Genomic DNA, 24,710 nt, shown 5'->3' on the forward strand with positions numbered 1-24,710 from the left:
ACAGTTAAAATGCGTGGCATCAGTGATCATCCATACCAACAATAACAATAACAATAACAACATATTTATCTTAAACCGTTAGCATCATAAAACATCTCCAAGTCTTTCAAAGGAATATTACAATATAAAGGATGACACTGAATTGCATAAGAAGATGACAGGTCAAATTACCAACACCTTGGTCAAAGCAATAGCTTTAATAGCATATCTAAAAGGAAGGAAGCAAGGTAGGGGCAGAAAGATGTAGAGCAAGTGTTCCAGACCTTTTGACCAAGGTAACCTGACAATCAGGATTAGAGCAATTAAAATTAAAGATTGAACTTAAAAGTAAGATCATAGTGTAGTATAAGAAAAAATAATTTGATTGGGGCGCATTGAATTTATCCTATTGAAGCAAATTATTCTACAACCAGAGTATTTGTTATTTTACTGAGAAACACAGACTTGAGGAAACCATTTTCCAACAGAAACAAATTGGGTAGTAGTGTCCATGTTTATGTGTTGCCTTTTTGGATTAGATTAGATTCTCTACAGTATGGAAACAGGCCCTTTGGCCCAACAAGTTCACACTGACCCTCCGAAGAGTAACCCACCCAGACCCATTTCCCTCTGACTAATGCACCTAACACTATAAGCAATTTGACACGGCCAATTCACCTGACCTGCACATCTTTGGACTGTGGGAGGAAACCGGAGCACCCAGAGGAAACCCACGCAGACATGGGGAGAATGTGCAAACTCCACACAAATAGTTGCCTGAGGCTGGAATCCCTGGTGCTGTGAGGCAGCAGTGCTAACCACTGAGCCACCGTGCCGCCCAAAAATAGTAACTCATTAACTATTTCTTTCTACACTTGTGTTATTTTCCTACTCAGGGGTGTTATGTCACTCTGGAGTAGATGGGACTCAAACTCAGGATGCTTAGGGCCAGAGGTAGGGACACTAACACTCCATCAATAGAGCCTTTTGAGAAAGCAAAACCCAGCCAACTCTGAACTCATTCTGATTCTGTAAAACTGTATCATTGCCTTGGTTATATAGTTAGTGTACCTTCATTGCTGCAGCATCACATTCCAGCAACTTCTTTCTAACTGCATTGCAGAAGCACCCTCACAAACTAACTAAAGGGGTTCTAGTAGAAAGTGCAGCATATGCCAAAAATAGCCAACAAAATGCTGATCTCAACATCATTCACCACTTCCGAAGGATATTTATACAGTTAATATTAGGCTGGACTCTGAGGAAATAATAATTTTCCTATTAAAAATTGGGCGATGTAAAAGTTGGGGAAGTTTGGAGCTTGGAGCTAAAGGTAGACAAGTCTCCTGGCCCTGATGCCTGAGTAAATGAGATGACAGGAGAAATAGCAGATGTGCTTGTGGTAATTTTCCAAAATTCTCTGGACTCTGGGGCAACTCCTGATGAAGCGCTTTTGCCAGATGCAGACTGACCTGCGGTGCTTTTTCAGCCCCAGTCTAATCTTGACTCTAATCTCTAGCATCTGCAGTACCCACTTCCGCCCCGCTGGGGCAGTTCCAGCAGATTGGAAAATAGTGAATGTGTCACCACTATTTTAAAAAGAAGGTAGAAAAGGGATGGGGAATGATAGGCCAGTTAGCTTAACATCTGTAGTGGGAAAATGCTTGAATTTATCATCAAGAAAGAAATAGCAAGACATCTAGATAGAAATCGTTCAATTGGGCAGACACACCGTGGGTTCATAAAAGATAGGTCATGTTTAAAAAGTTACTGGAATTCTATGAAGACATTTCGAGCATGGTCGACAATGGGGACTCAGTGTATCTAGATTTCCAAAAGGCATTCAACAAGGTGCTGCACAAAAGGCTGCTGTGTAAAATAAAAAAAATGCATGGTGTTGCAGGCAGTCTATTAGATTACTTACAGTGTGGAAACAGGCCCTTCGGCCCAACAAGTCCACACCGACCCGCCGAAGTGCAACCCACCCATACCCCTACATTTACCCCATACCTAACACTACAGACAATTTAGCATGGCCAATTCACCTGACCCGCACATCTTTGGATTGTGGGAGGAAACCGGAGCACCCGGAGGAAACCCACACAGACACGGGGAGAACGTGCAAACTCCACACAGTCAGTCGCCTGAGTCAGGAATTGAACCCGGGTCTCTGGCGCTGTGAGACAGCAGTGCTAACCACTGTGCCACCGTGCCGCCCAAGGATAGAAGATGGGTTAGCCAACAGGAAGTCAAGAGTGGAGATAAATGTGTGCTTTTCTGGTTGGTGATCAGTGACCAGTGGTGTGCCTCAGGGATCAGTATTGGAACTGCAATTATTTACAACTTACATAGATGATTTGAAGTTGGGGATCATGTGTAGTGTGTCAAAGTTTGCAGTTGACACATTGATGAGTGGCAGAGCAAAGTCTGCAGAGGATACTGAAAGTCTGCAGAGGGATATAGATCGATTAAGCGAGTGGCAGATGGAGTACAATGTTGACAAATGTGAAGTCATCCATTTTGGTGGGAATAAGAGTAAAAAGACTATTATTTGAAAGGTAAAAACATTGCAGCACGCTGCTGTGCAGAGGGATCTGGGTGTGCTTGTGCATGAATCACAGAAGATTGGCCTGTAGGTGCAACAGGTAATTAAGAAGGCAAATGCTAAAGGGATTGAGTTTAAATGCAGGGAAGTTATGTTGCAGCTGAACAGGGTGCTGGTGAGGCCACACCTGAAGTACTGTGTGCAATTTTGGTCTCCTTAATTGAAAAAGGATGTACTGACACCTGCAGAGAGGAGCAGAAGTGGTTCACTCAGTTGAGTCCGGTGTTGAGTGGTTGGCTTATAAGGAAAGGCTGAGTAGACTAGGATTATATATTGATCCGAATTTAAAAGAATGAGAGGGGGTCTTATAGAAACATAAAATTATGATGGGAATAGATAAGATAGATGTAGAGAGGATGTTTCCAGTAGCAGGTGAAACTAGGACAAGAGGGCATAGCCTCAGAATTGGGGGGAGCAGATTTAGGACTGAATTGAGAAGGAACTTCTTCACCCAGAGGGTTGTGAATCTATGGCCAGTAAAATAATTGAGACTTCTCATTGAATGTTTTTAAAGCTACGACAGATACTTTTTTGAACAGTAAAAGAATTAAGGAATATGGCGAGAGGGTGGGTAAGTGGAGCTGAGGCCAAGTAAAGATCAGCCATGATCTTACTGAATGGTGGAGCAGGCTCGAAGGGCCAGACGACCTACTCCTGCTCCTAGTTCTTATTAAAACAGCATGAGTTCAAATTTCTGTTTTGGGGTCATGAAGATTTTTTCAATAAGACTTTTAACAAAACTATTTCAGGATCTTCTTTTCCCAGACCTGATTTTCAGAGTATCAGTTATTAATGATCAATCCTGAGGTTAATTCTAAGGAGTACTCTAACAACCTGGAATATCTTTAGTGCTGGAACTTTTATTGTTTAAAAATGAGATTGGAGAACAAAAGGCCTAAGTGATTAAAAAGATTTTTTTAGCAAGGAGATGAATGAATTTTTCATTCAACAGCAAATTAAATAAAAGTGATATCTATTTGTACTTTCTTATCATTTAGCCCAGTACTAACAGTATGTTCCAGAATGTGTTTAAAATATCACTTGTGTCATAAAACTAGTCAGGACTTGATGATTTATGTGCAATTTTCACTTATTGAATTTTTCACATTCTGACAGAACTGCATAGACTGTTGTCAGTGTGATTTCCAGTTTTTATACACTTCAATGTGTTTAATTGCATATTTTCCATTATCATATTATTCAATATTTTATCAAATCACTATTTAATCTGTAATAATGCACCATCTGTTCACATTATTAATTTTCATCTCATAATTTTAGCAAAATACATTAATTACTTTTAGGTGATTTTTATCTGTCGGGCATAACGGCCTTATCCTCTGAGAAATTATCTTCACCTCTAGAAAGGGGCATTTTTGGTCATATTCAGTACTGAAGTAACCAGTTGTGGAGATTCAATCAATGGTAGTGCTTGTTGAGCTTAATAATGCAGCTTTTTAACCAGTATTTATAAAAGCACATGGATCAGATACTAAGCCAACACATACAAATAAAAAGAAAGATCCAGACAGCTTTAACGGACTCATAATAATTACCTGGGATCAACAATATATATCCTGGAATACTGAAAGAACATAGGATAATTTGTGACCGACTGATAATCAGACACTTAAGGAGATAATGCAGAGATAACAGTAGATTAGAAACTCTACCCTGGAAGTACTCGGCGTGCCCTCATAAGAACGGGATACGATGCTCAACTCATTGACCACCAGTTCCAACATGCCACAGCGAGAAACTGTAATGACCTCCTCAGGACACAGACTCGTGCTGCAACTGACAGGGGACCCTTCGTTGTCCCGTACTTCCAAGGATCCGAAAAACTACGCCATGTTCATCGTGACCTGCAACACATTATCGGTGAGGATGAGCCTCTCACCAAGACCTTCCCCACCACTCCACTTCTCGTGTTTAAATAACCACCAAACCTCAAACAGATCATTGTTTGCAGCAAACTGCCTGGTTTTCAGGACATCACAATACAACCTTGACACGGTGGACGCTGCAAGACGTGTCAGAGTTTCAACACAGATACCACCATTTCGCGTGGGGACACATCCTGCCATTTAGTGGCAGGTACTTATGTGACTCAGCCAACGTTGTTGATTTCATACTCTGCGGGCAAGGATGCCCTGAGGCATGGTACATTGGCGAGGCCAAACAGAGGCTACAGCAATGGATGAATGGACACCACAGAACAATCAACAGACAGGAGTGTTCCCTCCTGGTTGGAGAACACTTCAGCGGTCCAGGACATTTGACCTTGGACCTTCGGGTGATCATCCTCCTCCAAGGCAAACTTCGGGACAGGCAACAAGGCAAAGTGGCAGAGCAGAGGCTGATAGTCAAGCTTGGTACCCTTGGGGATGGCCTCAATCGGGATCTTGGGTTCATGTCACACTACAGGCGAACCCATTGCACTATATACACACACACACACACACACACACACGCACACAGACAGGCACACACACACACAGACACAGACACACAGACACTCCGAGGCAAAAGTGAGGTCTGCAGATGCTGAAAACTAGAGTTTAGGTTAGAGTGGTGCTGGGAAAGCGCAGCAGGTCAGGCAGCATCCGAGAAGCAGGAAAATCGATATTTCGGGCAAAAGCCCTTCATCAGGAATAGAGAAGCACAGACACTCCTACATACACACACTCCTACAGACACACACACTGTCCTACAGACCCATACACTCATGTAGACCCTTTTTCATATGCTCAAACATACACTCCCACACTCACACACGCACCCTCTCACTGATATATACCCCTTTACACTCACGCTCACACACATACACACATTCTCTCACAGACATTCATCAACCCTGCCCACCCACCACCACCCCCCCACCCCACAACACACAGCCACATGCACACCTACACATATAAGTTTGTGGGGTGAATTTGTACTTGCATAATTATATTTTACTTTGCTCAAAAACTGCATGAATCCATGTAAAATTCTGTAAATCCATTTTTTAGATTAGAATCAGTCTGAGCATTGGGGCACAGACAGCTTCACAAAGGGCACCTCACACCTTCAATGCATTATCTGGGCCGACATAACACCAATTGTTAAAATTCACTTGAGAATGTAACTTTTAAATGTTCTACGATTTACCTGTAGAGTCATAGAGTAATAGGGACGTACAGCACAGAAACAGACCCTTTGGTCCAGGCCGACCAGATATTCCAACCCAATGTAGTCCCACCTGCCAGCACCCAGCACATATCTCTCCAATCACTTCCTATTCATATCCCCATCCAAATGCCTTTTAAACCAATATGTTCATTCTAAAAGATGAGGGACTTAACAAACAATCCAGGTCTTTGTCAATATATAATTTCAGTTACATCACACTGTAAACATTTGCTATCAATTCTGTGTCTTACAATCCTCAATTCCACAACCACCTGATGGAGTAGTGCTCTGAAAGCCAGTGCTTCCAAATAAACCTGTTGGACTATAACCTGGTGTTGTGTGATTTTATAACTTTGTACACCCCAGTCCAGCACCGACATCTCCAAATTAGGATTGTATTCTCCTAGTTCCATTTTTGCCTGTACAATTTCATCTTTAATATTTATCCCCAAACATCTATTGTTGGTTTCCACTTTTTTTTCTCATATAAATGCTGACCTTTGGTGACAAAATCTGAAAGCAATGTCACTTGCCACACATAGGTAAAATTTGGAGGGATATGGGCCAGGAACAGGCAGGTGGGACTAGTTTAGTGTGGGATTATGTTTGGCTTGGACTGGTTGGACCAAAGGGTCAATTTCCATGCTGTATGACTCCACAACTTGATATATATGCAAATACCACTCAGCACTATTTCACCACTATCATGTTTGACAGTTCACTGTCTCTAAACTTATAGACTTTTTGTCCAGCATTGATATTCAGTTGAAGTCATTGGCTTCATTGCTCTCCCTGGCAATCTCCTGAGGCTAAACAAGATTATTTGCAATCTTTGTATTGCATTTGACCCTGAGATGAACTTTGAGCCATATATCCAATTCACTACTAAGATTGCCTGGATCAGCAGCAATCCTCACATGCTGAGTGTTCTCTGATCATATGGAACAAGACTTGCATAATATTCAGCTTGAACTAACATTTGTGCCACACAAGTGCCAAGCATGTTGAACAAGAGAGAATGGAACAATCATCTCCTTGATATTCAATGGCATTACAACCCTGAATCTCCCACTATCAATATCTAGGGGATTACCATTGGCCACAATCTGGACGCACCAGCCAAATAAATATTGTGGATACAGAGCAGGTCAGAACGTAGGAATTTTTCAGCAAGTAATTAGACGCTTGTTTCCCTACTGCCTGTCTATCATCAACAAGGCACATGTTAAGAGTGTGGTGGAATATCCTTCACTTGCCTTCAATAACACTTATAAATTTGGCATCATCCAAGACAAAGCAACCTGATGTGGCACTATATCTAACACATTCAACTGCTGTAGCACTGAACAGTGGCAGAAGTGTGTATCATAGATAAGATGCACTACAACAGTTCACCAAATGTCCTTCAACAACAGCTTACAAATCTGTGGCCTCACCTCTAAATCGGAAAATAGTAGCATGGGAACATCACTATCTGCAGGTTACCCTCAAGGCACATGCCACTGTATGTTCCTTTATTGTCATTGGGTCAAAATCCTGAAACTCCCTTCGTAACAGCAGTGTGAATGCACCTATCCCATCAATGGACTGCAGCAATTCAACAATGCAACTCCCCACCACCTTCTCAAGAGCAATTAGTGATTGGCCTTGCCAACAACGCCCACATCCTGTGAATGAATAAAGACATTTCCCATATCTGCCTCTGCCTCAGCTCATCTTCTGCTGAATGCTTCAACAACAGTTTTTTTTCAATTTTGCATTTATGTTTGATTATTCCATTGTATATCTGGCTCTCCTCCAATATTCAACTAATATCTACCATGAGCAGAACGCTAAAAAGTAGTTCACTATACTTAACTTCCTTTCAAGCTTAGTGCCTCATATCTACAATCTTTTGGACCCATTGGCGTTTCTCAAAGATTCTATTTGGAGGTCACATTTGGAGATGTCAGTCAAATGTGAATTGTCAAGCATTGTACTGTGATAATGATAGCTAGTAATAACAGTCATGCAGGGTTAATCATGTAATAATAGCTCTCAGGCTTATGTCAACAGACATAATAAAAATAGCATTTTTTAAAACAACACTGCAAAGAGTTTTTCTTTCAAATTTTTAAATGCCAGGAGATGTGATTGCCTTGATTCCTCCCTTTGGCAGGTTCCTTTGACAGCTCAAGGGAATTCATGTTTGCACTTAACAATTGCAAAGAGCAACTGAATTCTACAAAAGGGTACCTTGCCTCTTCCAAGAACACCTGGCCTCTCCAAGAAGAGTCTTGGGACCATATCTAAAATGATACCTTACCTTTTCAAAAGGATACATTCTCTCCAAAGAACTCCAATATCTTTAGAACATTGCCTACCAGGTCAACCATGCACAATCCCACCAGAAAAGACATGAAGTTGACTAAAGGCAATTGCACTTTAACATATGCAGTTGCCTTAATCAACCGTGGATATGTAAATTCGAACCAGCCTCTATTCCCTTCCACCTGAGAGAAAAGTCAGAGACCAGGTCCCAGGGCAGATCTTCAAGATTTTATGCCTTAAGTGCATTTTTTGTTCTCTGCAAATGTCTTTGCAAGAATTCAGTCCTAAGGGTAAAAACTAGCAAATGATAAATTTGAAACTGAAATTGGAATTTTTTCAATCAAACAATTAAAAATTAAATCTTTTCCTTTGAGGTGTGACACATATAATTGTCAGCCTGAATGAAAGAAATATTCAGATTGGGCCTGAATGCTTTAATTATTATTGATGTCAATTATCATTACCTCTTTGTCTTTTTATAACCGTTTTATATTTCTTTCTTATTGAATACATTGTTGCAATTAATTTGTTCATCATTCTCTACAAACAATTATTTTACATTGCTGTGTGATTTTAGCATGTTGGTCAGAAGAATATGATAATTGTACTGGAAGACAGATAAGGGACTGAACTGATTGGATGAATCAACTGAGAAGAATTATCTTTCCTTGTATTTGTTCAAAAAATGTAGAAACTTCTTTGATACTGAAAATATGAATACTTCTCTTTAAATAATAATTTCTAACATAGCATTTTGTATTAAACCATTAAACATCTTAGCTCTTTTTAATGTTCTGTGTGATCCAGCTGATTTTGGATGAACTATTTTTAATACTTCATTAAAAATTCTTTTGAATCATATTCTTAGCTGACAGTTCAACACCTCAGGTAACACTCCTCTGGCAGCACTTTAACCACTGTCTTAAAATAGCTGTTCAATGGAATTTGAACCAAAGTTTAATCATGAAATTGTCAGAATCCATTAATTCCTCATCCAGGCTTCTGCACCATTTGCTGGATCCCTTACTCTCTCCTGTTTTCTGTTGGCAGAACCTACCGACAGCATTTCTATTATGTAATTGCAAGTGCATTCAATGTGTTATATTAACTCCAACATAGAAATAATTTGTCAGAATACCACCACTGCTTCATAATCAATATGTTGCTAATGAGACAAGGTATCTGAGTTGGTCTATTTTTAGCTGCAATTATTGAGAAATCTCTCTTGTAATTGATTTCATTGAATTACATAGAATGTACAGTACCGAAATCTTTGACCTTTCTCATCTATGGCAGCATTTATCCTCTTATCCGTTTACATTTAATTCTATCAGCATAACCTCTTTTCCCTTTTCACAGACAATAGACAATAGGTGCAGGAGTAGGCCATTCTGCTCTTCGAGCCTGCACCACCATTCATTATGATCATGGCTGATCATCCTCAATCAGTATCCTGTTCCTGCCGTATCTCCATAACCCTTGATTCCACTATCCTTGAGAGCTCTTTCCAACTTTTTCTTAAATGAATCCAGAGACTGGGCCTCCACTGCCTTCTGGGGCAAAGCATTCCACACACCCACCACTCTCTGGGTGAAGGAGTTTCTCCTCATCTCTGTCCAAGATGGCCTACCCCTTATTTTTATGGTACGGGACTCACCCATCAGCGGAAACATGTTTCCTGCCTCCAGAGTGTCCAATCCTTTAATAATCTTATACGTCTCAATCAGATCCCCTCTCAGCCTTATAAACTCAAGGGTATACAAGCCCAGTCGCTCCAATCTTTCAACATAAGATAGTCCCACCATTCCAGGAATTGACCTCGTGAACCTACGCTGCACTCCCTCAATGGACAGAATGTCTTTCCTCAAATTTGGAGACCAGAACTGCACACTATGTTACAGGTGCGGTCTCACCAGAGCCCTACACAGCTGCAGAAGAACCTTTTTGCTTCTATACTCAATCCCTCTTGATATGAAGGCCAGCACGCCATTAGCTTTCTTCACTTCCTGCTGTACCTGCATGCTTGCTTTCATTGACTGGTGTACAAGAACACCCAGATCTCTTTGTACTGCCCCTTTACCTAACTTGACTCCATTTAGGTAGTAATCTGCCTTCCTGTTCTTGCCACCAAAGTGGATAACCATGCATTTATCCACATTAAACTGCATCTGCCATGCATCTGTCCACTCACCTAACCTGTCTAGGTCACCCTGTAATCTCCTAACATCCTCCGCACATTTCGCCCTGCCACCCAGCTTTGTATCATCAATTTGCTAATGTTACTATTAATACCATCTTCTATATCATTAATATATATTGTAAAAAGCTGCGGTCCCAGTACTGATCCCTGCGGTACCCCACTGGTATTGCCTGCCATTCCGCAAGGGAGCCGTTTATCACTACTCTTTGTTTCCTGTCAGCCAACCAATTTTCAATCCAAGTTAGTATTTTGCCGCCAATACCATGCACCCTAATTTTGCTCACTAACCTCCTATGTGGGACTTTATCAAAGGCTTTCTGAAAGTCCAGGTACACTACATCCACTGGATCTCCCTTGTTCATCTTCAGAGTTACATCCTCAAAAAATTCCAGAAGATTAGTTAAGCATGATTTCCCCTTCATAAATCCATGCTGACTCCTGATGAAGGGCTCTGGCCCGAAACGTCGAATTTCCTGTTCCTTGGATGCTGCCTGACCTGCTGTGCTTTAACCAGCAACACATTTTCAGCTCTGACCCTGACCTATCCTGTTACTGCTATCCAGATGTGTCATAATTCCATCCTTTATATGAATATTTCTCTCATATGAACATAAAGGGTAACAACATTAAAAAAAGGAACAGAAGTGAGCCTTCAGCCCCTTGAGCTTGCTCCATTATTCAATAAAATCATGGCTAAACAGATTGTGACCTAACTCCACTTTATTGCCCAATAGCCCTGAACTCCTTTATCATTCAAATATCTGCCTAACTCAGCTTTGAATACGCGCAGTGACCCAAAACTATACACAGTACTCTCAATGTTATCTCACCAGTAGCCTGTATAGTTGTAACAAGGCTTCACAACTTTTATACTCCAATCCCCTTCCAATAAAAACTAACATGGCATTTGCCTTCCCAATTACGTTTTATTATTGCATGCTAAACATATAGTAATTTCTGTGAACCTGGGTTCAAATCCTGCCATGGTAGATGTTGGAATTTGAATTCAATAAAAATATGGAATCACAAGTCTCATGATGACCGTGAATCCATCGTCAATTGTTGGGAAAAACCCATCTGGTTCACTAATATCCATCCGTATCTGGTCTAGTCTAGATGTGACTCCAGACCCACTACAATTAGATTTGGGCAGTAACTGAACTGCCAGAGGAAGTGGTGGAGGCTGGTACAATTACAACATTTAAAAGGCTGGGTATTGAATAGAAAGAGGGATATGGGCCAAGTGCTGGCAAATGGGAGTAGATTCATTTAGGATATCTGGTCAGCATGGATGATTCGAACTGAAGGGTCTGTTTCCATTCAGCTGTTCAACTCTATGACTATGATTCTAAACACTAGCTTAGTCAGATTCTAAACACTAGCCTAGTCAGAAATGCCCACATTCTGTGAACAAATTTTAAAAAGTACAAGTTCAGCCAATTACCTCTGCAGTGCTCCATGATTTAATGAATATTCTTCATTTTTATGTTTCCTGCCGAAATGAACACTTCAGTTTTTTCACATTTAATTCAATCTGCCAATTTTTTTCCCAATCGCCAAATCTATTTGCATCCCTTTCCTCTTTGTATTCTCTTCACAAATCGCTCCCTCTCTGTCATTGTATCATCAATATATTTGGCTCTAAAAAAGTTGGTCTGTGTCCAAGTCATGAGTGTACATCACAAATTGTTTACAGCCATCTTTGATTCTTGTGGCACTCCAGTAGTTATAATTTTCTGTTCCAAAATTTACCCATTTAACTCAACACTCTTTCCTCTTAGTCAACCAATCCTTGATGCATGCTAATATAGCACACAAACACCATCAATTGTTACATTGCACAACCTTCAATTCCATTAGTTTTTCCACAGCATTTTCTCTGATGAGACTGTGAAGTTTCTGAACTGTTCTGAAGAAGTCACACAAGACTCGAAACACTTACTTTGTTTCTTTCTTCACAGATGCTGCCAGACCTATTGAGTTTCTCCAGTATTTTTAGTGTTTCTTTTGATGTAAAGTATCTGTGTAATTTGTAAGCCATCTCCTTACTTTCTATTAATTCCTCAGACTCATTTTCTATAGGACCAGTGCTCACTTTGTGAACTACATTTATGTATCTGTAAAACACTTACTATCTACTTTTATATTACCAGCATCATTTCCCCAAATTCTTATTTTTTTTCCGCTTTATTAACTTTTTTGTTATTCTTTGCTCTTTTTCTATTCTGACCAGTCTTTTGAATTGCCACCATCGTTCATAATCCATGCATTTTCTTTAAGTTTGTTATGATCTTTAACATTTCTAGTTACACATGGATATTGGATCCTTCCCTCGGACTTTTTTTTTTCTCTTTGGCATATACCTAACCTGTGTATTCTGAAATATCCATTTAAATGTTGGCCACCGCATTTAGAGTAACAGAGTTTTACAGAACGGATGGAGGTCCTTCAGCCCTCTGAACTAATCATCAAGTACCTATCTATTGTTGTCCCATTTTCCACCACTGGGCCTGAAATCTTGTTTGCTTTGGCATTTTAAGTGATCTTCTAAGCACTTCTTAAATGTTGTGATTGTTCCCTCCTTTATCACCTTTTAGACAATGAGTTCCAGATATTCAACACCTTCTGTGTGGAAAAAGAATTCTTCCTTAGACTCTCATAAACTCCTACCTTAGTCTGTGCCATCTTGTTATTGATCCCTTCACTAAAGGGGAAGGTTACTTTCTATCTGCTATAATATCTACCATAATTTTGTACATCTCCATCGGGTTCCCCCTCAGCCTTCTGTGCTTTAAGAAAAGAAAACCCAGCCTATTTAATCTCTCCTCAAAGCTGAAACTCTCCAGTCCAGGATCCTGGCGAATCTCCTCTATACCTTCTCTATCTCTATGTAATCACACCCATCCTATAGTGTGGTGACCAAAACTACACACAGGTTCACCATAATCTCCTTGCTCTTGTATTCAATACCTCAATAAATAAAGACAAGTATCCCATATGCCTTCTTCACCAACTCATGCACCTTCCTGTTGCCTTCAGGTATCTGCAGGCAGGTGCACCAAGATGCCTCTGATCTTCTGTACTTCCTATGGTTCTATCATTCAATATATACTCCCTCTTCCCAAAATGCACAATCTCACACTCTTCAGAATTAAATGCTATTTGCCCTTGTTCTGTCTATCTGACCAGGCCACCTATATTGTTCAGTAATCTGAAGACTTCTTCCTTGCTATTTACCATACCATCATTTTTTGTAACATATACCAACTTACTGAACAAACTGCTTACATTCATATCCAGACCATTAATGTACACCATAAACAGCAAGGCACCTCGCACCAAACTTTCTGGTACACCTCGAGAAGCCTCCATTGAACTGACCTTTAACCTAATTAACCTGAGTGGCATGGTGACACAGTGGTTAGCACTGGTGTCTCACAGTGCCAGGGAACCAGGTTTCATTCCAGCCTTGGGCAACTCTCTGTGTGAAACTTGCACCTTCTGTCCATGTGTTTTTCTGAGTGCTCCAGTTTCCTCCCACAGTCCAAATACATGCATTTTAGGTGGATTGGCTGTGCTAAATTGCCCCATAGTGTGCAGGCTTAGTGCTTAACCATGGAAAGTTTATAGGGTGGGTGGGATGCAGAGCTTCGGTGCAGACTCAATGAGCCAAATGGCCTCTATCTGCACTGTAGGCACTCTTTATTTCTACTTTACCAGTTTACCTTAACTTTCTGCCTTTGTGCCCTTAAGCCCACATTTTTAATTCAAAATACCAGTCTTGTCTTCCCTTCCTCAAACTAAATGTAAAATGCAGTTATATTATGAGTGCTTGGCGTAAGAGTGCCTTTGCTGCGAGACTATTAATTAATCTTTTCTCTTTACACAATATCTCATCTATTATAGCCAGCTCTCTGGCTGCGTCCAAAATGTACTGTTTTAAGGAACCATCCCTAGCACATAAGAAGCATTGAAAGGTAATGGCACAGAAAGGGCCTATTCATCCCGTTGTTTCTGTGTGAAAGTCTGAGCTCCTCATTTAGGTTACCTTGGTCCATTTGATATTTCTCAATCTATGTGTAAATCAAAATTCCCTATGATTAGCATTATATTGTTCTGACAAGCTCCCACTATTTATTTATATTGCATCCTACCATGTGGTTATTATTATGGGGCCAGCACTACACTCCCACAAGTGACTTCTGCCTTTAACCTGTCTTCGCTGCACTAATACCATCAATAATTAACAGAGCAGTTGTCCATCTTTTCCTAGCTTCTTGTCCTTTTCAATTGGCATAAGCCCTTCAAATTTCAAGTCCCAATCTATGTCATCCCGTTACTAATTTTAAGTTTAACAATTGTATATTTGAGTTCAAAGTACAAATCATTAATGCAAATTATGGACATGAGTGAAACCTGAACAAGGCTGATCCATGTGGAACACTCCCATCCACTTCCTGAGTAGATATCCTTTATCATTATTATCCACTTTCTGTTTTGCAGACATCTACCTATTCATTTGGCTGCTTGTTCAATGACATTGCATACTCTGATGTTGTACATTAATCCATTATATGACAACTTATATGGAAAACTAGATATGCAACTTTGATTGCATTATTATTGTCTATTCTCTGTTCCTCTTCAAAAACTCGTTGGTCAAGCAAGACTTCACTGTCTGATTTTCATAATAGATGTAATTCTTATCCTTTAATTTGGGTAGATGGTTCTCTATTTCTTCCCTTAGCAGAGATTCCATTAATTTTTCTAGTACCAATATTAAGATGACTAATATTTTCCTCGACATGCAAAGATTTTAATTAGAAATGTGTTTTTGTGATTCTTTGTAGGTAATCAGTTTGAGTTTTCATTGCTGTTTATGATCTGTTTTCCAGATGAAGCTTCAAACATTCAGTGACATTGGTGTGAGTACCTTCTGTTTCCACTGAAGTGAAATATAACAGCCATATATGTAGTTAGTGGAGATCTGCTGGAATACCTACTGTCTCTTTCATGTCTGTAGTAGGACTGTTGCCAGCTACAGGTTTTAACAAACACAAAGAATTGTGAATGCTGGAAATCTGAAACAAAAACAGTGTTGGGGAAACACAGCAGGACTGGCAGCACTTATAGAAAGAAAACAAAGTTATCATTTCAAATCTCGTCTCACTTTGTCAGAACAGTTCTCTGTTTTTTTCTCTATAGATGCTGCCAGATCTGCTGTGTTTCACGAGCTCTCTGTTTATGTTACAGACTCTAATGTTGATTTTATACAAATCAAAATTATCCATTATTTAGATATGGGTCCAAATCTTCCAATGGCAATACATTTGTTTCTATGACATAAATGGGAGTTACACATCTGGACTCCACAGAATGCCCATTGTCGCATATTCCAAGAGAATTGCCTAGGAATTTAAAGATTCCACTTGGCTAAATACCTAAACTTGGAGCCCTCTGAAAGTATCCATCTAAATCAGAGAATTCACAGGTAAAGACTTGTCATAGAATCCTTACAATGTGGAAACAGGCTTCTTGGTCCATTGAGTCCACACTGACCCTCTATAGAGCATCCCAGCTCCCCCCCACCCTATCATCCTGCATTTATCATAGTTAATCCACTTAGCCTGCACCACTGTGGGCAATTTATCGTGGCCAATCCACTTAGCCCGGACATCTATGGACTGTGGGAGGAAACTGGATCATGTGGATGAAACCCCCACAGCCAAGGGTAGAATCAAACCTGGGTCCGTGGTGCTGTGGGGCAGCAGTGCTAACCACTGAGCCAACATGCTACCTTTAGGGAAGTTAAAAAAAAACTAAAAATCCTATTCTAATTCCTGGATAACTTACTACACACCTACCCTCCCAACTAGACTTGTGCCAGAACCCTTGCACCCCCCAGACTCTGATATAACCCACAACCCTCTCCCTCTGTGAACCGACAACTGCAATCTCCCTCAAGCCATGAGACCTCTTTCACCCTCTCCATCTAACCCTGCCATGTCACCTGCCAGATACATCTCCCCAGAACACAAGACTCCCTCTCCTGCTGGTGTATGATGCCCCCCTCTCCCTATAACCAGCACCACTCATCCTCTGTAGGTCCTGACAACCCTATATCTCTTGACCCGAAATGCTAACTCTCCACAGATGCTGCCAGACCTGCTGAGCTTTTCCAGCAATTTCCGTTTCTGTGGTATAATGAGATTCATGGATATTGTGAAGATGTAATATAAGAGTAAATTATAATTTAAATCTTAAAAAAGTAATAATTGCCAATCTTAAGTTACAGTACAAAAAGAACATAAGAGGAGGAAATGTTTTGTTGACATAAAAAATAGTTTGGGTGGAGACCCTAGAAGCAATGTGATTATAACCAAGTCCTGCTCAATCTTCAAGTTTGTCCATGTTCAATTGCCAAAAGTCAGAGACAAATCAAATAATGCATTCATATGAGTGTCAGGAGCCAAGTCAAAGTCAGAAGCATCAGGTGGTTCAGTGCCAGCAGTTCTGTAAGTCCCATACTCCTAATGCTGATCAACTGAAACTTGAGACAAACCTCACTGCAGACTTCACTGCTAATGGCTTGGATCGTGGACAAACTGGGCACACCCTCTCTGGGCCGAGTGATTCTCAGATGCAGTGCACACTGTATCCATGACCCCAACCTCCCCAGCTTGTGGCCCCCAATAACCCTTCACCACCCTCAGGCTGAGTCTGTAGATGGCTGTACAGACCAATATGGCTACCAAGAGCGCTGTTACACTGGGGGTTTGTGCTGGTCACGGGAAGGGGTGAATGGAGGCACTGATGTAGCCTTTCACTGTTTTCTTCTGGCTTCCGTTTTTTTTCCCAATGGCAAGTCTTGAGGTGCTTAATGCCTTCCCGGATCCTTGTCCTCCACTTTGGATGGTCTTGGGCCAGTGATTCTCAGGTGTCTGTGGGAATGCCGCCCTCTATCAGTGAGGTCTTGAGAGTATCCCTGAAGTACTTCCTCAGTCCACCTAGGGCTTGACTGCCATTTCGGAGCATTCACAATTTAGTAATACTATAGCACCAGCAAATTTGTACATGACAACATCCCATTAATGTTTTTATGATAATAATCACTCTTTTAATAATATTGCTTGAGGGCTAAGTGTTGGCTGATATCCCCTGCTCTTCATCAAATATCATAAATTATATCCAACTAATCAGGCCAGAACATCAGTTTTTACTTTTTATGACAACTACCTGACTCTGAAGCAAGAGTATTACTGCTGAAGCAAGGTTGAACATCTAAATCTCAACTGATGGAGCACTTACATAATAATAATGCTGTGGATTATTTTCAGATCAGCAAATGCAAAATCTGTTTTTTTGAATCCTAGTTAATTTAGAAAGAAATGATTATGTTCTCTGGCGACGAATGAGTAACCATTATGTTTTGTTGACTTTCAATTATAATTGTTTGTAGATCTATTATTCATTTGTTCACTTTCTTGTAGGATGTTTCCCAAGTGACTGGCTGTGATTACCTTAGCCAGTTAAAACGAATTGTAGCTGTTACTGAAACAAGTATTGTTATATGGGATCATAAACCAAAAACTAAAAACCAGGTAAACTTTATTGTTCTGCCCATTGAATGGAGTATTCAGTTGTTTATAGAATCCTAGAGGAAATAACACTCAAGGAATGACGTGGCCCAATGCATATTTACCAGTACTAAGTAGAAATAGAGCCATTAATTCTATCCTTCCTATTTTTACATATGTAACTTTTGCTGCATCCTTCAGCTCTCATATTAAAGATGGCACACAATCAGAAACCCTTAGGGCTTTACCTGTCACCTAGAAACTTTGATTTTGGATAAGTGGTTGAGTGTGTGGGTGTGTTTCAAACCTTTGGTGGTAGTCTAATCTTGTGGTAATCAGGTCTCTGCATCTGCGGACAGACTGGAATTAAAAAGTCTTTAAAAAGCAGTTTTCCAAAAATCTTTATTCAAGATTTCAAAATTTTGGTCTACAGCGACTGTTTTGTATCAGCAACTCCAAACTTCTGTCTGCTTGAGTCGACATGGTAGACATGGTACAATGTTCAACCAGTTAGCCAGTGCTTTGAGTTTATAACTGTGAACAGTGCAGGTATGAAGAGTCATATGCAAATCAGACTCAGAGAAACTCAGTGATTTCATGAAGTTGTGAAGAAACCTGGGAGTACTTTCAGATTCAAAAATGACTTTCTGCCCTAATTCCTTCATAGTAGCATATTTGTATGCTCTTCAGGCATTACTAATGCACAGAGAATGGCAATGAAATGTATCACCAGTTTATTTTAAGCACAAGGACAGAGAATAGCAGTAAGTCTAACAAAACAAATCCTCAGTGAATTGAAAGATTGAAGAGATCCAGGAGTATAGATGCACAGATATCTAAAAATAAGATTGGAAGTGCAAGGGCCACTCAAGGGACGAATGAAATTCTATTTTTATAGACACAAGGGCATGAACTACAAAAGCAACAAAGGATTATGAACATGAACAAGACATTGTGGTACAGAAAGGATTTGGCAGCCAGGATTGTATCCTCGGTTCACTGGAATAATATTGTTGATAAAAGGACATGTTTATGATCAGATCTGACAAATTATGCCTTCTGGAGCAGAGACGGTTCAGAGTGCATCCAACAGAAGCATTAACATATTTGAAATTATAAATAGTGAAAGTTTATTTCCACTGATTGAATCTGTACAAGTGAGCGTGAGCACAGAATAAACACTGGGAGCATCTGGGGAGGTAAGGTGTTTTTAGTCATGTGAACCTTCGTTAGAATATAGAATGCATTTTTGCAAGCGATTAATGAAGCTAAGACATTGAAGATATAATTCAATGACTATTTGGCAAGAATATTATTTGCTATAGGAAAGAGCATGGAAATAGACATTAAAAGCAGCAATTTCCATTGTAGAGTGAATCTGTTATTGATGTAAGACAGGATATTCCCTAATGAAGTGGGTAGTGGGAAATTTCAATAAAACGTGCCCCTCATACCCAAGTTTTATCCTTCAAGGACTGTTGCAGTGATGTGGATTTCAGGTGCAGGCTCCAGTCTAATGCACCACCACCAGGGAGCAGATCAGAGGCAAACACGAGGGCAGCCAGAGGCTGAGATGGTTTGGTTAAAAGATCCAGCACATTTCCTTCGAATTGGAACCAGTTGTTTTGTTAAATTTTAGACTGGCCAGCCCTTGCCATTTCCAAACTATCACTTATGCTATAGTTTGGGGTGTGTGGGGCAAGGGGTGGGGGGGGGGGGGGGGGGGGGGGGGAAGGGGGAGGAACGCTGTACTGTAGAGTGCTGAGGGAGAAAAGGGTGTTGATAGTTCAGATTAAGTGATCGGAATGTGAGAATGGCAGAGCAATGGCATGTCTGACTGCCAGACTTGAATGAACATGGTGAGGACAGACAAACGGGCATGTGAGCAGGACACTGTGTTAAAATGACCAGCTACGGGAAGGTTGAGATCATGCTTAGACCAGAGGTGTTTTGCAAAGCAGTCACCCAGTCTGTGTTTGGTTTCTCCAGTGTGGAGTAGGCCACACTAAGTGCAGAAAATTGAGTGCAGCAAATACAATACACAGGATTGGAGAAGGTACAGGCGAAATGCTGCTTCATCTGGAAAGACTGTTTTGGCCCTTCAATAGTGAGCAGGGAGTGGGTGAAGGGGCAAGTGTTGCACCTGGGAAGTTACATGGGAAGGGGCCATGCGAATGGGAGGGAGTGGTGTGAGACGTTGATGAATGGACTAAGGTGTCCTGGAGGGAACGATATCTGCAAAATGCAGACGGGGCAGTGGGAGACGGGGGGGGGTAGATGTGTTTATTGGTGGCGTTCTGCTGGAGTTGTCTGAAATGGCGGAGAATGATCCTTTCCATACGGAGGCTGGTGAGATGAAAAGTGAGACCAAGGGGGACCTGATTATGCTGATATTCAGATGTGGGGGCATGGTCGAGGGAGAAGTAAGAAAACGTGTTGAAGAATTGGCATTGAGACTCCATGAGGTAAAGATAAATGCACCAGACTACAATGGCACCATCTTTGTTGGCGGGTTTGTATTAATTTACGTTGCCTACACACCCTTCCTACCAACTGAACCAGTATCGAGCTTGAGTAGGCATGAAGAACATTGTTGATATAAAATAATCATCTAAATATCTCTTGTAGACTTCAGTACATTTCAGGATATTATCTTTTGCTTAGCTAACAGATTGCCTTCTGTCCTTGCCCATGTGAAGCAATTAACTATGTTTTTCTAAATTATTTATGTACTGGAGATATGGAGTGTATTTCTGCAGGCTTCTCTGGTTTGTCTGCCATAACATTAATGGAGGGGCTGATGAAAACCTGCTGTTTACTTAATCTTCTGCATTTCCAAGAGCTTTCCTAAAGTCATGATAACTAAACATCAGAGAACTGAAAATAATCACATTCTAACAATATAGCAATCCTGATAAATGTGCATTATTAGGGGCATTCGCATGATCAAAATCTGCCCATCTGATAATAGCATCCACTCTGAATAACATGGTGGGTTTTGAGTGTGTCAAAATCAAATGAGACATAACTTTCTTTGGCAGACTAGGCCTAGGCCTGAGGAGTTAATAGTCCACCCTTACCAGAACCAATGTCACAATCTTTATCGCTTCCCCCACGCCTCGACAATCATTTTTGTTATCACTATCATTAGATTAGTTTCGCTCCTGAAAAGTGCCTCTAGGCTACACCAGATCAGATACAAACGACTGTGATATCCTGTTCCTAGCCCCATGTTTACAACAGAAATATTGGCTACATTCACTTCTGTAACATTGCTCCCATCTTTCCCTGCATCATCTCATCAATTTCAGAAATTCACTTGCCCGAGCAAGACTCTGCTATGTAGGCCATGTATCAAGTACCACTCACTTCCCACTCCTGTCCTCCTTGACATACTTTGTCTGCCCATACCTTTAAGTTTAAAATTCTCATTCTTATATTTAAATCTGTTGTTTATTTTACATGGTCACTTGTACAAAACATTTGTGAAATTATATGCATGAAGATCTCTTGTGCATTTTATTAAACAAGGTAAACATAATTTTAACACATTTGTCAAATGCTAACTTGTTCTTTTCCACTTCTTTAGAAAATATACAAACTGACAACTTTGAACTGATGTTTACATTTTTCAACAGACTAATTTTTTGACTCTTAAACCTATGAAAAACATTATGCTCTGTGTCTGTACGGTAAACCTACCTGAGTATAGGGATGAAGATTGCATGCTAATTGGTGATGATGCTGGGTTTTTGAATCGAATAATTGTGGGAAGTGATGATCTCAACTTCCAGAAATCCATGGAAAGTGATGCTTTGCGATCCCAGGCCTTGGATCCACGCCTTCTTCGTCGGTAAGTTGTCACATATATTTGGATAACTTTCATTTGCCTGAAGTGTTGCTTTAGTTGCTGGCAATTGCTAAACCTCTGAAAGAGTCAAAGTTTTTTTGTGCAGCATCTGTAGTGTTGATTATAAATCCATGTTACAACGTATAATTTATCAGCATGGATTCGAGCCTGACAAATCTCATTGAATGTTTTTGAAGAGGTGAGTTAGGTAGTGGACAGGTTAATGCCTATGGATGTTGTGTATGGATTTCCAGAATGTATTTAATAAAGTCCCACATAAGAGACTGTTAACTAAGGGAGAAGTCTGTGGAATTAAGGGCAAATTACTGACGTGGCTAGGAAATTGGTTGTGTGGCAGGTGACAGAAAGTAGGAATAATGGTACATACTGAAATTGACAAGATGTGACTTGTGGTGTTCTGTAAGAATCTGCATAAAGGCCTCAATTAGTCATTTTATTTATTTACAAATTGGATAATGGCATAGAACATCATATATCCAAATTTGCTGATGATACAAAGTTACATGGCATTGCAGACAGTGCAGGTGATAGAATAAGATTACAAAGGGATATTGATAGACAAACTGGATGGACAAAACTGGCAGATGGAGTTCAATGTAAGCAAATAGGAGGTATTCCATTTTGGACAGGGAAAAGATAGATCAGGGTACTTTATAGAGAGCATGAAGTTAAGTGAGTGGATATCCAAAGAGAATTAGGGGTTCAAGTGCAAGATCTTTAAAATGTTACAAAGAGATGCAGAAAATAATCAAGAAAGCTAATGGAAAGCTAACCTTTATAAAGTCATAAAGTTGTATAGCATGGAAACAGACCCTTTGGCCCAATCAGGTTTCCTAAACTGAACGGAACCATTTTGCCCCAAATCTTTCCTATCCATGTATCTGTTGAAATGTCTTTTAAATGTTGTATCTGAAGTTGCCTCTACCACTTCCTCTGGCACCTCATTTCATATATGCACTGTCCTCTGTGTGAAAAAAGTTGTCCCTTAGGTCCTTTTGTATCTAGACGACTGGAGTACGAGGATGCAGAGATTATCCTGCAGTTATACAAAACCTTGGTTAGACCTTAATCTTAACTATGAGCAGATCTATGCACCACAGCTGAGGAAGGATGTATTAGCTTTGGAGGGAGTACATTATAGGTTTATAAGAATAATATCTGGACTTCAGGGGCTATGTTATGAAGATAGATTATACAAATTAGGCTTGTTTTCTCAAGAATTTATAAGGCTAAGGGGTGATCTGATCAAAGATTTCAAGATATTAACATGAAAGTACAGGTTAAATAAAGGTAAATTATTTCCACTGTTTGGGGACCCGAGGACTAATGGTATCATCTGAGAATTAGGGCTCTCTGACGATGCTGCTCCTTTCACAAGGTTATGTTGTCCTTGGTTTTTATCAGGAGGTGTAAAAGCACAGGTTCCAAAATGTCTGGGTTTTAGATTAGATTTCCTACAGTGTAGAAACAGGCCCTTCGGCCCAACAAGTCCACACTGATCCTCCGAAGAGTAAACCACCCAGACCCATTTCCCTCTCACTAATGCACCTAACACTATGGGCAATTTAGCATGGCCAGTTCACCTGACCTGCACATCTTTGGACAGTGGGAGGAAACTAGAGCACCCAGAGGAAACCCAAACAGACACAGGGAGAATGTGCAAACTCCACACAGACAGTCACCCAAGGCTGGAATCGAACTTGGGACCCTGGTGCTGTGAGGCAGTAGTGCTAACCACTGAGCCACCATGCCACCCTAGGGCTGCTTTGATTATAGCTAACAAATACTGCCTCAGGCAAAAGGCTTTCAAGCTTTTAAAACAAACACTTGTACAACAAAAGAGGAGTGGCCAGTTCCCCCAGCTCAGCTTTACTCTAGTTTGGTTTAGTTTTAGCAGTAGTGTTGTGAAACTGCTGGACCCAAAGAAGCAGGTCCATGCTGGTACTCTCTCTCTTACCCTGACATTTCTCTCCTGTAAAACCCTGTGTTTGATTTTTCCTTTTGCCAAGGGGTGTTTATGAGGATTGTTGCAAGTATTAGGAACAGCATTGTTAAGTTGGGATAATCCATTGGGTTTTTGGATAGGTTAAGTTATTCTGTATTCTGTTCTCGTTTGTGTTTAATCAGATAATCTTGTAAGTAAATTCTGTTTTGTTTAAATGTAAGTGACTTGACCAGTAGCATCTCTCCTGGAATATCTGTGTTACACCTGCTTAAAACAACTAGCAAAGTTAGGGTCTGGGCTCCTTTCTTGAAATGTTTTGAGGGGGTCTGACCTGGTCCATAATAGGCCAGACTGTTAATGGACAATGTTAGGAAGCATTTCTACTGTGAAAGTACACAATGGCATGATGAATTAATTATGATTTTTAAATCTTATAAAGATAAACTTTGTTTAAGCAAAGCTTTTAAGGGATATGGGCCTAAGGCAGGTATACGGAAGAAGGCCACATTGAATAGTAAAACAGGTTCGAGTGGCTGAATGGCCTACTCTGCCACAAGCAGTTGTGAATGATGATGGACAATTAAATAACTTACTGGAGAAGGAGGCTCCACAAGTATCCCATCCTCAATGATGGAAGAGCTCAAGACAGCAGTGCAAAACATAAGGATAAAGCAGTTACAACAATTTTCAGCCTGAAGTGCCAAGTGGATGGTCCATCTCGGCCTCCTCCAGTGGTCCCCAACATCTCAGTTACCAGCATGTGATATCAAGAAATGGTTGGAGGCAGTGGAGAGTGCAAAAGCTATTGGCCTTGACAATATTCCAGCAATTGTACTGAAAGCGTGTGCTCCAGAATTTGACACTCCCCAAACCCATCCCTTTCTGTACAGTTACAACACTGGCATCAATCCGATGATGTGGTAAATTGCCAAGGTGTATTCTGAATACAAAAAGCAAGACAAATCCAACCCTGCCAACTACTGGTCTCCTCTCAACCATCACTAAAGTGATGGGTTGTGTCATTAACAGTACTTTTGAGCAGCACATGT

At 40.5% G+C, this 24,710-nt stretch overlaps 1 protein-coding gene across 1 annotated transcript in view; it reads left to right on the forward strand.

Annotated features, from left to right (window-relative positions):
* The window catches only part of LOC132819370 (WD repeat-containing protein 64-like), a 125,549-nt gene that overhangs the window by 20,714 nt on the left and 80,125 nt on the right, over positions 1-24,710 (forward strand). Inside the window, exons 5-7 of the mRNA XM_060830845.1 lie at positions 15,158-15,193; positions 17,759-17,869; positions 21,484-21,698. Coding sequence (XP_060686828.1) covers positions 15,158-15,193; positions 17,759-17,869; positions 21,484-21,698 — 362 coding nt within the window. The remainder of the gene's footprint in view (positions 1-15,157; positions 15,194-17,758; positions 17,870-21,483; positions 21,699-24,710) is intronic.

Source organism: Hemiscyllium ocellatum, chromosome 10, assembly GCF_020745735.1.
Source record: "Hemiscyllium ocellatum isolate sHemOce1 chromosome 10, sHemOce1.pat.X.cur, whole genome shotgun sequence".
Lineage (NCBI taxonomy): Eukaryota > Metazoa > Chordata > Chondrichthyes > Orectolobiformes > Hemiscylliidae > Hemiscyllium > Hemiscyllium ocellatum.